At 55.6% G+C, this 13,818-nt stretch overlaps 1 protein-coding gene across 7 annotated transcripts in view; it reads left to right on the forward strand.

The window, feature by feature from the left end:
- MLPH (melanophilin) overlaps positions 1–12,429 on the forward strand; it is a 30,676-nt gene extending 18,247 nt beyond the window's left edge. For 4 of the 7 annotated variants that reach the window (XM_074595491.1, XM_074595492.1, XM_074595494.1 and 1 more), the window contains 8 exons: positions 1,601–1,792; positions 4,835–5,029; positions 7,213–7,368; positions 7,483–7,575; positions 8,068–8,133; positions 8,311–8,368; positions 9,814–9,911; positions 10,313–12,429. In XM_074595491.1, coding sequence (XP_074451592.1) covers positions 1,601–1,792; positions 4,835–5,029; positions 7,213–7,368; positions 7,483–7,575; positions 8,068–8,133; positions 8,311–8,368; positions 9,814–9,911; positions 10,313–10,339 — 885 coding nt within the window. In that variant the 3' untranslated portion in view covers positions 10,340–12,429. The remainder of the gene's footprint in view (positions 1–1,600; positions 1,793–4,834; positions 5,030–7,212; positions 7,369–7,482; positions 7,576–8,067; positions 8,134–8,310; positions 8,369–9,813; positions 9,912–10,312) is intronic. The other 3 variants (XM_074595495.1, XM_074595497.1, XM_074595498.1) reach the window with 1 other exon arrangement.
- Positions 12,430–13,818: the final 1,389 nt, after the last annotated feature.

A 13,818-nucleotide genomic window follows, 5' to 3' on the forward strand; every position in this document is an offset into this window, starting at 1 on the left:
TGATGGAGCGCTTTAGAAAACATTGCATAGCAGGACAGAAACAGAAGCAAATTTAACCCATGCATATGGGCCCCTGTGCAAGCTAGTGCCTCCCTCGCCCCTCCTGCACAAGGACAATTGGGCTTCAATTTAATATTCTATGAAAGGCTAATTTCATGGGTGTTGGTACATCTGCAGAGCTGTGATGGCTCATTTGAAACCATGGGAGAATCAATTAGTACATACGGGGAAGTGACCTGGTTGTTGTGAATATGAGATCTGAGTCAAGAAGGGTTTCTGTATCTATTCTGAGCCGTCCTTGTCTAACCATGCCATCAAGCTTGGAAGCAAACAGCCAAATTAAGTTAGAGCTGGGCAGCGATGTAGAGTCTGTGAATGCTTCGATCACTTAACATTGATTTTGGGTTTCTAATTTTGGACTAGGTACCCTTTTTTTCCTTTGTGTGAACACATCAACACGAGCTGCTCTGGCGGCTGAAGGCTCAGTAGAATGGACAGTGATAATTACAGACAAGTCCCCTAGGCATAGATGAAACAATGCAATTTCTTCTTTTTTATCTTTTTTTTCTAAAATTCCTAATGGGGATCGCCAGGTTTGTAACCATTCAGCGTGTCTGTCAGTAACTCTGACCAAGGGAGTAGGAGATGTGCAGGTTTGCAGGTTCCCATGACTTATTCCTATGTCTAGGGCAGGTCAGAGTAGAGGCAACAGATCCAAACCACTGCGGGACAGGCTGAGGTTGACTATTAAGCAAAGCTTTCCAGGAGAAAGGATGGCAGAGCCCGGGAATAGATTGCCTGGGAGAAAGATTACCTGCTGCGGATGCCATTGCTCAAGGCTGTGAAGAACAGCTTAGACAAAAACCCATCAAGTATGACACAGATAATCGTATTCCCGTCTTAACGCGAGGGACAGTGAGTTCAGTAACTTCTGGAGCTCCCTTCCAGCGCCTGGGAGTTTAAAGGATGCTTCTCCAGGTAAGGTAGATTGCACCTAATAACAGGGTCGGGTGGAAATATGCCATCTATCCTACAGGAAAACTTGCTGTGTGTTTTCCCTTTACAAGTAAGGTTACCTAGATGCTCTGAAAGCTACCTCGGGGAGCGGTAGTTCATGTGGCTGCTTCCCTTAGTTTGGTGGACCGTGTCTTTGGGTTGCTGTGATCTCCGCTCTCAGAGCCAGCATGGTTCTTAATGAAAATACAGTGGGTTTTCACCCCAAATCCCTCATGCACACCTTTTTAAGGAGGGCGAAAAGGCACTTTCCCATAGGGAAGAACAAGCAAGTTCTGGGGGAGGTGGGGGGAGGGGGAAATGGATGGGAGATTCCTTAGATCACAGAATGATAGGGGTTGGAAGGGACCTCTGGAGATGTATTCCTTGGTGTGGAGCTGGAGTGCTGCTTCCCTGGGCAGTCTGACCACCCCTTTTGAAAATGGGCACTCAAAGGGGGTCTCAAAGTCCCCTTTGCAAAGTCCATCTGCGGAGCACTCCTTGAGTTCCTCCACTGGCCAGTCGTGGTGGCTGTGTCTGGATCCGGCCATACCCCATTGTCCACCACAGGGGACTCTTACACAACTCCCTTCTTCTCCTCCTTCAGTCTCCAGCCCCAGAATCCCAACTTGACCCTGATGCCGAGGAGGAGGAGTTGAAGAGGAAGCTGGAGGAGTTAGCCAGCAACATCAGTGACAAAGAAGTTTCTTCTGAAGAAGATGAGCATGAAGAAAAAAAGAGAGGGAAGAAACCAGAGATGAGTTGCTCCAGTGATGACATGGCCAGAGAAGCTCGAAAGGTAATCTGTGTCCTCCCCGCCACACTGTTTTCGGCTCCGTCTGCGGCTCCTTCTGCTCTCAGTGGCTTATAGCTTACACTGTGGTAATGCATCTCTTGTTCTGTCCCACACCTCCACTTCGATGCCTTCCAAGGCTGTCTGGTCAGCTGCCTACTTAAATGGGGTGTCAAGGGATAGGGAAGTCCCCAGGTGTTGGATCTGGTCCTTGTAGGCTCTCCCAGTCTCATCCAAGAGTCAAAAATGAAGTCTCCTAAAGGTTGTGTGGGCTACTGCCTGCCACGGAGAGGTACACAACCTCCACATCTGCTTAGAAGAGTTGTCTCAGGATCTGGATTTCATTATGGAGAAGAGTCCTGGGCTGGGAGAAGAGCTCGGCGATGATTTAGTACTGGCAGCCTTTGTCGGGCACCTGCTACAGCCTGAAATGTCTCTTCCAGACCTGTCAGTGCTCCTGTGCTAGGGAAGGGGCTCCCAAAATCCCTGGCCCTGCTTTCGCTCTGCTGGTCCAGCGTCTCCTGTACTTACAGTGCTGTGCTGGCTCCTGTCCCCTGCTCCGTGCTGGGTGATCCGCGGGGACATGGGTTGGGGAGAGGAGGAGGGACCACAGCATCTATGCAGCCCATCACCCCAGAGGGTCCCTCACCCCCATGGCCCAGCGCAGCTCTGATTTATCCCCCTGCCTGCTGGCTGCGTTTCGGAGATCTGCTTTTTTCCCCCCAGCGGGAAGGGGCTGGAGAGGCGTTCGTTTGTGTGCAGCCTTGCAGGGCAGCGGCTCCCCTGGCTGGGGAGCGAGAGCTGGCAGAGGTGCTGGACCACTTCCCCCTCACCTGGCCTGGCAGGAGGCAGGGCTGGGTGACAGCATCGGTGATGGGCAGCTGGTGACAGCCCGGGTGACTCAGCCACACATCAAAGAAAGGGAGATATTGTGCGTCTCTGGTAGCGCAGAGCCTCCCGAGACCGTCCATAAGCACAACACAGAGGTCAGCGTTCCTGGTTGGGTCTCTAATGGCTCATTTGTTCATCCCCTCCCTTCCGCCGTGGCGCTGGAAGGGGGTACGTGTGCGTTTGCTCTGACACATGCATCGCTGGCGGCCAAGGGAGCGAGCGGGGGCTGCGCCGCCCCTCTCCTCTCCTGCGAAGCTCCTTTGTCTGAGGCTGTGGAGACTTTCCTGGTGCCACGAGGCCCCTCCTTGACGTGCGGAGCAAAAGCTCCTCAGCCTCGCAAGGCAAAGCCTGGCTGGGCTTGGAGAGCGTGGCTGTGTGTACATGCTTAGGGAGTCCACGCGGTGCCTTCAGCGAGTCTGTCTCGGGTACGGGACTCTGCACGGCTCTATGTAAAATCTCAGGATTAGAGCAAGCGACTGTTCCCAGGACGGCTTCCCTCGTGGTTTGGGGTACCATTTCCTGGGCTCTTACTGCCACAGGATCAGCCATGCGCTGCATCCTTACCAAAGGCTGCCTTTACTGCCTCCTTTTCCCTAAAAGCTGCTTTTAGATTACTGCCTCCTTTTCCCTAAAAGCTGCTTTTAGATGATTGCTGCAGCCAGGCTTAACTACTTAACTTGGGCTGAACGACACGCGTCTTCTCCATAAGCATTTCCAGCTAATTGCAGCACAGGGGTGAGTGGTAACTCCCCAAGCCAAGGTAACTTAGTCCCTGTCTCTGATCAGCAGCAGGCTCAAACCCCGACCTGCACTGAGGAAGACGTTAGCCGGGTATCAGTGTAAGCTCCTTGATTCTTGTAAAATGAAGCCTGGATTCTCTAGATTTCCTGCTTTCTTTGACCAAAACCCAGCTCCAAAGTAGGGAGGATACGGGCACGGTTGTGTCTCAGTGGCGTTGTGCAGGCAGGTTACGACAGCAAAGAGAGACCCTGCCGGGTTGCAACAGCTCAAGCAAAATCATCTGAGAAGTGAAGCAAAATTTAACTTTTCACATTGTGGTAACGCCCAAAGCGTCAAATACCTTCTTGCGGTATTGAGTTAGAAACGCCTGCAGTGATGTGTAGATGGCCCAGCCTTGGCTAAAGGCTGTTGTGTCCGTGTGGATCTTTTTAACAGCAACTTCCCTTATACCGGACCCAGAGTTGGCGTTTGCATGAGTCTGACTTTGTTTTTATGGGAGTCTCCTCTCCAGTCAGGAGGAAGTCTTCTAACTGGGGCACGTGGCGATGAAAGCACACGCTCCTAATGGAAAATGGGGGAAAAAAAAATTCTGCTGTGCTGTGAAGGCACCATAAAATGATAAAAACATCAGCTGGACTGAGCGTGCTGGTTCTCTGCAGGGTGGCTTGCCTGGAAATACATGGAGTTGTAAACACCACTGTTTGCCTTTGTTGCCAGCGCATATATCACCCCCATCTCCTTGGTTTCTAGGGAATTATCAGTTGAGAGAGAGATGATGAGTTTCTTCAGTCTATTTTAACGTGTGCTTAGTGCCTTAGCAAGCAAATACGAGTGTTATTGCCGTCAGTGCTCCTTGAGGTGGGAAGGGGACATTAGTCCCAAGTTCTGGCGGTGTGGCAACACAACAATTTTACGGGCTGGATTATTTTTTGCCACAAGCTTAAGGAGTTTATTTGCCTCCGTGCTTAGGTCTGCTGAAGTGTAAAGCAATATGCCACATTAGACTTTAACTGCTGAGTAACTGAGTGGCTTTCGGGTGGCCAGGCGCTGCTGCTCTCAGCCAGCTCCGGTGGCACCGCTGCCAGCGAGCTACACATCCCTTGATAACCTTTTTTCCAAGCCTTTTGAGGCGACGTCTTTTGTCACAGCCATCCTCCAGCAAGCACGGGCTGAGATCAAAGCTCTGCTTTAGCCACGCATCCATCTCCAGTTGGAGAGCCCTTCAGGAATGGCATAAGCCCTTTAATTATCGCTTCTCCGTCTTTCTCCAGCTCCTGAAGGTCTGATGCCCCTTTCACCCCCTGACATGCGCTGGTTTTGTACACCACGTTAAAATAACGTCCTCTTTTTTTTTTTTTTTTCTTCCACCCCCACCTCCTTCCCACCCTCTGCTTTGGCTGTGCCGGGCCTTTGCAGAGGTCGTCGGCTCAGGCTTTGAGCGAAATCACGGCCAAAGTACTGAGAGCCATAAACACCACGGAGCAAGCGGTGTGCGAGTCATTGCATGGAGAAAGCCAGTGCAACGGCGGCTGTGCCCTCCCCGCCGGGCAGCTCCCCAGCCTGGGAGACGGGAAAGAGGTGGCCGAAGCCTACCGTGAGCTTGAAGAAAACGTAAGGTTCACAAGAGCTTTCCGCAAGCAGGGAGGGCATCGTGGTGCGGGGGGAAGGGGGGTGGGAATAGAGAGGAAACCCCTCCCCCCCAAAAAAAATTTCTCGTTGGCAGGTGGTTGAGCATTAAAGGGTTGGGCACCACAGAGGGATATAAAAAGTCTGGTCTCGTCTGACGGTGGCATGGGCTGTTTTATGAGGGAAATGGCACAGCAGCAAGTGGAGACGCTCTCGTCTTGTGCCTTCCCTTGCCTTGGTCCCTGGTTCCCCCCTGGGTGAGCGCCAGGGAGAGAGAACAAGCGCGGTCCCCAGCTCGCGGTGGCGTTGCTTTGCTGGACGTCGGCAGTCCCGCGCTCCGGCTGCAGCAGAAGCTTTTGTCCCACTTCTCTTCCGCACGGCGTTTCGCTGGGGCTTTTACGAACGAGGATAACGTGAACGTGACCTGTCTGTCAGCTGAGGCTGACTTGTGCCTGGGGCTGGTAGGCTCACGCAGGTGATAAGTTTACGTCCAGAGCACAATCCCCTGCTGGGTTTGTGTGACTGTGTGAAGCACCGACAATATGGGGTTTTTTTTAGCTGCTGTAAACCCGGATGAATCGATTCCCCCGTGGGAAATGGATTGCATCCGCAGTGCCATTTACCAAGCGGCAAAGAAACAGTTCACAGATGGGGCAAGGAGTTGCGTCTCCACCTGGGTGGTCGTGTTTCACTGTCAGAAACGGCCTGCGATGGGGGAGCAGGGTTTTAAGACACGCTCTGCAGCTCATCTCTCGTCAGGGAGAGCTTATGTGTAAAAGCAGGGAGCAGAGTGCGCTCAGAAAGCGCCCCACCTGGCTGGTTTCTGGCCAAACACAGCACCCCAGGGGAAGAGGGGTGGCTGGGTGAAGGTTTTGAGGTTCCCCCCCCCCTCCTCCCAGGAGAGGGGACAGGGCTGGGGATGCTGTGAGTTTAGTTGCCATCAGCGGTGGGGCAGCGGCAAGGCGGGGGACAGACGATGGCCCCGGGGAGCTGCGCGCTCATCCTGCCCTCCCCTCAAGGGCCCCGGCTGAGTCACGGCTGGCTCGCGCTCCGAGGGATGCCACCGGCCTCGCAGGGCGCTGGGAGGGTTTGATGGCCCAACAACAAACCACGTCCCTGTGACTCACGGGTTGAGCAGCTTCACGGATGGCGCCTGCAAGTGTTCGCAGCCGGTTACAGCCTCGGGGTCTGCACGGGGATCGGTGGGACCTATGGGCCGTGGGGCGCGTTGCTGTGATTTGGGTGGATGCCCGGTACTTCAGTGCGTGCAGGGGGCTCGTGCCAGGCAGTTCCGTGCAATGGAAAAAATGGTGAGGGCTGGAGGAACGGGAACTGCATTAGTAGAACCAAGATTTTTGGGATCATTCAGCAAAAACGTGGCCCCACAACCCATCTGATAACCTTGTGTGGTTGCATACCAACATCCTAAATTGCCTTGCTTGGACTTGCGTCGTTGTAGTGGCCCAGGAGGAGGCAAGTGACAGTAAAACCAGTGGGTTTATTGGGGTAGAACCTTTTACCCTTCTTACCTAGGCAGCAAAGGTAATGTGTTGCTTCCCGTGGAGGCCGTGCATCCCCAGCCAGCCCTGCCATCTTCACCCCACCGCTGCACTGCGCTCCATTTGCACCCGTGATTGCTCTCAGCCAGGACCATTCCTGCGTATCCAGAGCAGTTCCTGAGCAAAGCTGCCTTTTGCAGGGGTCAGGTTAGTTAACTGCCTGGGGCCAAACTCCCAAATCCTGACCCAGGCAACCCAGCAGCACCAACTGAGCAGATTTGGAGTCAGTCAGTCTCTGTCCCAGCTTGCTGCCACCACGCATCATGGCAGCCAGCGCCTGTTTGCGGGTACCTGCCTCTCCTCTGAGCATGCAGCATGAAGATGCTCATGCTACTCAAGTAGGTCATCGAGTTTTGGTCCTTCCTGTGTTCCCATTGAACCTCTTACCATTTCACCCCCTTGGTAATTGCTCTCAAAAATCCTGGGGAAAGGAGGAAATGAGACGAAAAGCCCTGCCAGAGCTGGCTGGTACTGTCTGTGCTGCGAGGCAAAGCAGCAGCCGTCAAATAGCGGCAGGAGCTGATGCATCTGGGGCTGTAGCCGCACCAGGAGAGGAGGACTCCAGGCAGATTAACTCTGTAATGTGGTGGTTTTTTTCTTCTATTTCAGGTGTACCTGACTGCTGGAAAGACCTACCAGCTTGGGAAGACCCTGAAGGAGCTTGAGGAAGGGGCTCAGCACAGCGGCACTACCGACTCAGAGCTGTCGGAGCTGGAGGACAAAGTGGCCTCAGCAGCTGCTCAGGTGCAGCAGGCAGAGAGTGAGGTGAGGGCTTGGCTCTGAGAGCGGCTCTGCCCAGACCCCTGGCCAGCAATGGCAAACAAAGCCGGTGCTAGACCCTTCCGCCTCCATCTGTGCGTTTATTTCCTCCCTCTAAAGATATCAGACATCGAATCCCGAATTGCGGCTCTGTCCGCCGCAGGGCTGACGGTGAAGCCGGTGGAAAAAGCGAGGAAGAAGTCGACCGGGCAGGTGAGCATAGAGGATGGTGGTATGAGAGGTCCCAGCCCCAAGACTCATGTGCACCCCCGGATCGTTGCTGCCGTCCCCGGGCGCTGTGAAGGGCTGTTTGGCTTCCTGAGCTGAGCCCAGCTCCCTCCCTGCTGCCCGCTGCTCTCCCCAGGGCTCCCAGAGTAGAAGTCTCGTGGAGGATGGTGGACGACGCTGATTCCTTACGTGCATCAAGGGAGGGCTTTGTATTTGGGGACTGATGCTCTTCCTGGGGCTGCTGGAGGGCACAGGGGGCTGCTGCATGCACCGCAGCCTGGACTCAACTCCTGTGCTCCCATACTGATTTTCATAATCACGGTCCATCGGGCAGAGTTGCTGCCATGGCAGTACGCTGCCTCTTCTGCTCGCCTTGGGATCAGTCCAGGCTAAATGGAAGAGGTGAAAAAGCAAAGAAAGGCAGACCAAGTCGTCCTTTGCACCCCCAGAGAAAACTCTGCCTTTCTTTGCCCGCAGGCTGCCTGCCTCCCCTCTCCCGGTCCCGCCAGCAGCAGTCCCGGGGAGTCTTCGGATGACGTTAAAGTGAGTATGTGCTTAAACTGTGCCGGCTCGTGCACCTTCCCGGTGTGCGTGTGGCACAGCATTAAGCCTGGGGACAACCAGGGTCTCCAGGGAGCTGCTTGTGAAGTGGTGGTTCCCGAGGGGACCTCTGTCCTCCCATCCCTTTCCCCGCAGCAGGCTGCTCCCCTTCTCTTGCAGGCGGTGCCCGGACTGCAGGGGTTCAGGAGGAAGTTCAACAGTCCCATCGAAATCACCAGTAAGGACCACGGCTCTGCCTGCGGGATGGGGGGACATGTGGGTGGACGGGCTGGGCTTTGGGGGAGGCTCGGTCCTCTCTCTCTGCATCCAGTGGCGTATCTGCATTGAGGGTCCCCTTCCCCGAGATCGTGCGCTCCTGTTAGGACAGATGAAGGGGAAACCTCTTCTGTAGTGGATAACTCCAAAGGAGGAGGCAGCTGGCAGGATCAGGGACAGTGATGGGAGAGCGGAGGTCAGGCTGAGTTGGCTCAGTCCTCCAAGAACCAGGACTTTCTCTGCAGCTTGGGCTCCTGCCGCCCCAGGGTCCAGGGAGACATCTGCATTACTTCTTTTGTGGCAATCCCGTTGGGTGTTAGACCTCAAAGTCTCGCCTAAGACCATCATCTCTTCTGAGAGCAATTTCTTCCTTGCTTGGTCATCTTGGGGAAGGTATCCTTGACCCTGTTGGCCACCTGCCACGATCACTGGTCTCTGGTGGGGAGCAAGAGGGCCCTCCACAGCCAAGCTATGACAAATGGCAGCTTGGGAGTTCTTCAAATTTGGTGGTGACCTGAAACTTGGCACAGCAGCTTGTGTGGCAGGGGGCAATCACTGGAAACTTTTCATCCTGCCTGGTATCAGCAAGACCCATTAGGAAATTACTTTTCTATTTCTCTCTTATCTTGCCTCTTAAGCTGACAGGCAGAAAGAATGGTACTTCTTCCAGATAATGGAAGATGAAGGGAGGCAAGGGGGGAAAGATCATTTAATGCAGAGAAGGAATGGCGTTTCCCCTGCGTGTGCAGGCAATTAACGGCCACGTTTCCCACGCTGAGGCTGGCAGGTGGAAAGGTCCCTTCTCCTTGTGCTAAGGAGGAGTCATCTGCTCGCCTTCCTGCGAAGGGCAGGCAGATAAAGGCAGCCCAGGGGACACGTCAGCTCCGCAAGAAGATAGAGGCATGTGCAATCCGGATGGACGTCACCAGGAGAGCCTAATCCCCTCTGCCTGGGCTGGGTGATGGGGTGATTCAGTCTCCTGACCATGTCCCGCGCAGGTCAATGACTTGCAAAGTTGGGCGAGCAGAGGTGCAGCTGGCGGAGGTTGATGGCAGAGAAGGAGAGATGACTTAGTAGGTCAAGGGAGGGTGAAAGCCTTGGGAGCTGAGATGTCCTCCCAGCCTAGGCTTTGCTGTACCATGGAGGTTTCCAGAGTGAAGGCCTTGGCAGTTGACCGCTGGCTGGCTGACCCAGCTTGCACAGCACTCTGCAAAACACAAGTAGCAGCAGCTTTTGCCTCCCTGTTGGCAAAGGGCTTCCCACCACCCTCCTGGAGAGCAAAGTGCAGTCATGCGTCCAAAACCACAGTAAGCAGGGGACAGTAAAACCCAGATGGCTTGGCGGGTAACTGAAACCTCTAGCGGGGTGGATGAGGACCTGCTGCCCATCTCTCTTCTTTTATGACAGGTCTTGATGACTCCTTCGACCGCAACTCCGTTTACCGTGGCTCCCTGACACAGAGAAACCCCAACGGAAAGAACAGGAGAGTGGAGCGGCTCTTTGCGGTACGAACCCAGCCACCCGAGAGGGTGTCTGGCCAGGGGTCCGTGTGGGACCTGACTCCCTGGGCACGCACAGAGGGACCTGTCCCTCCCCATGCTCCCCTCGAGCTGGTGGAGCCCCAGGTCGCAGCATGCTGGCCGGCGAGGGCAGGCACATATATATGGGCATCACCCCCTGGGGTCTGGGATGTCATGAGCCCCAGGGTGAGGGGACCAAACAAGACGTGTGTTTTTGAATTCCTACTGCCCGCGTGGCCCATGGGATGAGGCAGGTCCTCACTGCATGCAGTGGTAGCTGGAAGGGACAGGGAGCACGCTGGCCTCGTCACCTGGGGTGGCAGATGTGGCTGGGGGTGGTGTGGGCACGGCAGTGAGCTGAGGTTTCTCCCTCTGGTGCCTTGCAGAAGCCTGTGATGACCCACCTGTCCTGAGGAGAGGGGGACCCTCCTGCCACCGCATTTCACTGATGATACAAGACCTCAGCACAAAGCCTCGCTGCCTTCCCCCCAGTGCTTGCTCTTCCTTCTTCCCATGCACACCTCTCCCTGAAAGCCTGGACAGGAGGGAAGCCAAAGGCCACGGGCAGGGGTCTTGCTGGGGAGAGGAGCAAGGCACTGGGGTGCGGACACGTGGCCAGGGGCTGTCGTGAGAGGATGCAGGCATGAGACCTCAGCTTTGGGCAGCTCTTTGGTACTGGGTCAACCAAGGGGACCAGGGGGCTGCAGAGCGGGAGCAACCTCCTCAGAGGGAGCTGGACACCAGTGTGGCTTCCCAGCATGAGAACTGGGAGCAGTGACATGGCCCTCACTCTGCAAAAGCTAGTCCCAACCCTTGATAAAAGGCCAATGTCATCTGCCACAGCCATCTCATCACTGTCAGGGCCTGTCCCTGCTCTCTCCTGGGTTGGTGCTGAGTGGGGACAGGAGCTGGCAGCAGGCACGGGATGCCCTTGGGGTACCCCAGGCAGAGCAGGGACCCAGGCATTCCAGGCTGGGATTTGCATCCCAGTGCTGATCCCGACTCCCTGCGATGTCCCTTGGAGTATCACTTCCCTTCCCTGGGCAGCAAAGCAGGGTGAGAGCAGCACTGGCTCCCTCCCAGCAAGCATTTGGCCGGCAGATCTTTGCATGAAGCTGCGCAAACACTCGCCGAAGCTTCTCACCACCGTGCCTGAAGCAGCTGTGACCATCTGGGGACATGAGTGAGGCGAGGCTTGCAGGAAGCAGTGGCAAGAAAGGTGGAAGAAAAGCCGGAGGGCTCGTTAGGGATTGGTTTGTTTTTCCAGCTCTTGAAGATGTCCCCTATCCCTGCAAGGTTACACCAGCAAGTTCAGAAGGACTTTAGCAAGCAGAGTGTGGGTGCTTCTCTGGAGGCTTTCTCTGCCCCACAGAGGGGTCAGCCCATGCCAGGAGGCGCTTTGTGGACGAGCATGTCCCCTGTCCCTGATGATGGGATTATAGGATCTGGTAGGACCATCCGATCCTTTGGAGGAGCCGGGGGCTGCGGTGGCCCTGGGCTCCTGCCAGTTGACAGCAGCATTAGAAACGCCCTCCCCCAGAACCCCCAAACTGTTTTCCTCCAGCATTTAATTCCCCACATCCAGTGATCCCGGTGGATCAGCGCCTGGCCCCATACCCACTCCTGGGGCATCGGGACAGGAAAGGCGTTGCTTTCTCTTGCAGGAAACTTTGGAGAAGGTCCATGGTAAAAAATTTTGCTCGGTACCCACCGGTCCCTGTCCTTTATAGCCCCCACCTTCCTCCCTCCGCAGCAGGCGACCTTGGGAGGATTGCTCGCAGCCGGAGCGGGGATGTCAGACAATGCTGGCAGTTTCCCATCGACGGCCACTCAGACTGGGCCATTTTAGGCTATTCCTGTGAATCTGAACTAAAACCACTTTAATTATGAAGCGGTAGTGTGAACTCTCATGCGAGTAACACGTACACTTGCCTTTGGTAGTAGTAGAGGTCAGTAGAAATGGGTCACGCGGTCAGCGCAGGGCAGTCTTGTAAGTCCATAGTCCAGGCTTCCCAGCTGGAAACAAAAGCAGTTTCTTATTTTAAAATTAAATCCTTCTGGCCTGAAGTTGAAAAGGGTAAGTGCAAACCACTGCCATAGTAGGAACTCTCCCAAGGGGACACCATGGCGTTGCCGGGGGCATGTCTTGCTGCCCAGCCGCCCTGGCTGCTCGGCTGGCAGAAGGGAGCCCCACCAAGATCTGGGCCCCCCTAGGGGTTTGCACCCCTCCTTCTGGTGTCAGGGCTCAGCCTTCGCCCCAGAGGCGCCTCTTGCTGCACCCAGTTGCAGCTGCAACTCGAGCCCTTCCCCGCACCCGCTCGGATGCTCGTCCCCGGGGAGAAGTCCTCGCAGCGAGCCTCAGCGCCGCAAAGCGAGGTGTCCTTCAGGCTGTAGTCACCCACGTTGTTATTTGCTGGTTTCCTGCCCCATCTGCCTGTGTAGAGAATATATATATGTGTATACTAAATCATTCAATAAAGCCAACTTTGTGTCTGGAACCTAGAATCCATTTTTCAGTGTTCTTTCAGCTCGTTTGAGCAAAGGCTCCTCTCTCTCCCTGTCCTCTCCTTTAACCACCTGGTGCCCCCCTGCACCGCGCTTTAAAATTAAGCAGGTGAAAGCAGACGGGTGCCACATTGGCAGCACCGGAGCAGAACGGGGGGAGATGGGGATGAAGGGGATGGCAATACGACTTGTCAGACGCCGGCGACAGGCACACAGACGGGCTGAGCAGGGTCGGTGGTACCCAGCGGTGAGGCCGGGCGCAGGGGGTGCGCGGTGTGGGGATAAGGAGGGGCTGGCTCTGAAATGCGCCGCTCCAACTTCTGTGGAAACCCAGGAGCAAATCTGGGAGCCACCCGAAACACAAGCCCACACTGAGAGGTTGTTTTAAAGCTGTATTAAATCGCAGCAACAACCCTGGGCTCGAGAGAGCGCTGCTGAGCCTGGGGTCTGTGTTTCCTTGGCTGGCGGGTTTTTTTTTTTCTCCGCTGTTCATCCCCTTCCCTTGCCTTTGATGCCCCTCCACAGCCACCACCCTCCGTCCCCTCCCGTGACCACCCCCGGCACTGGCAGCGCTCAGGCGTCAGAGCCGACCGCAGCACGATACGGAGCTCTGTCCCGGGGCACTGCCAGCCCCACGTGGGCCGGGGGACAGACAGACCCTTTCCCCCTGCCCACACCCCACTTGTGACAGCGTCTTCACCATCCTGCCAACGCAGAGATGTCCTTGTTTCGGCATGTGCCTCAAAGTCCCAATAATTCCAGTTTTGCCGGGGGGTGGATGTGTGTTTGGACCCTGACCACCCCCCCCCACCCGGTGCTGGGGACCCGAGCTGGCTCCAGTGTTGCATCTGGCAGAACAAACGCCATCAGAAAACCTTCACCTGGGGGTGGTTTATCCCCTTGAAAATGGGAGGTTTGAAACCCTCACACTGCGGGGACGAGCCCGCTCCTGCCAGCCCGCATGCCCCAGCAAGTCACCTTCCCCTTGTCTCCGTATTTAATTTTCTGGTTTCCTTAAAGCAGCCTTTGTGGGGGGCGGGTGAAGGAGAAAGGGTGGTGGCGCCCAGCATAACTCCTGCAGTGCAGCAGGAACAGCACACCCCACAAGTGGGGTGACAGAGCAGAAAACTTCCCCTTGTCCAAAATAACACCGGCTGGAGGACGGGGATTTAACACGTTCCCAAGCTATCCGCCTCGGCCGGCGGAAGATAAAACGCTGGTCCCTTCTGAGTCATGAAAATCCCTGTGCTGATTTGATGAGAGGGGACGGCAGGGAGGGGAGATGCCCCAGCTCGGTCCCCGCGGGGCCTCGCCTCTGACATCAGCACGAAAAACGGCCATAAAAAGGGCTCCTGGCGGGGACTCCGGCTCAGACGGCAGCTGCTGG

The sequence above is a fragment of the Larus michahellis genome, chromosome 7, assembly GCF_964199755.1.
Source record: "Larus michahellis chromosome 7, bLarMic1.1, whole genome shotgun sequence".
NCBI lineage: Eukaryota > Metazoa > Chordata > Aves > Charadriiformes > Laridae > Larus > Larus michahellis.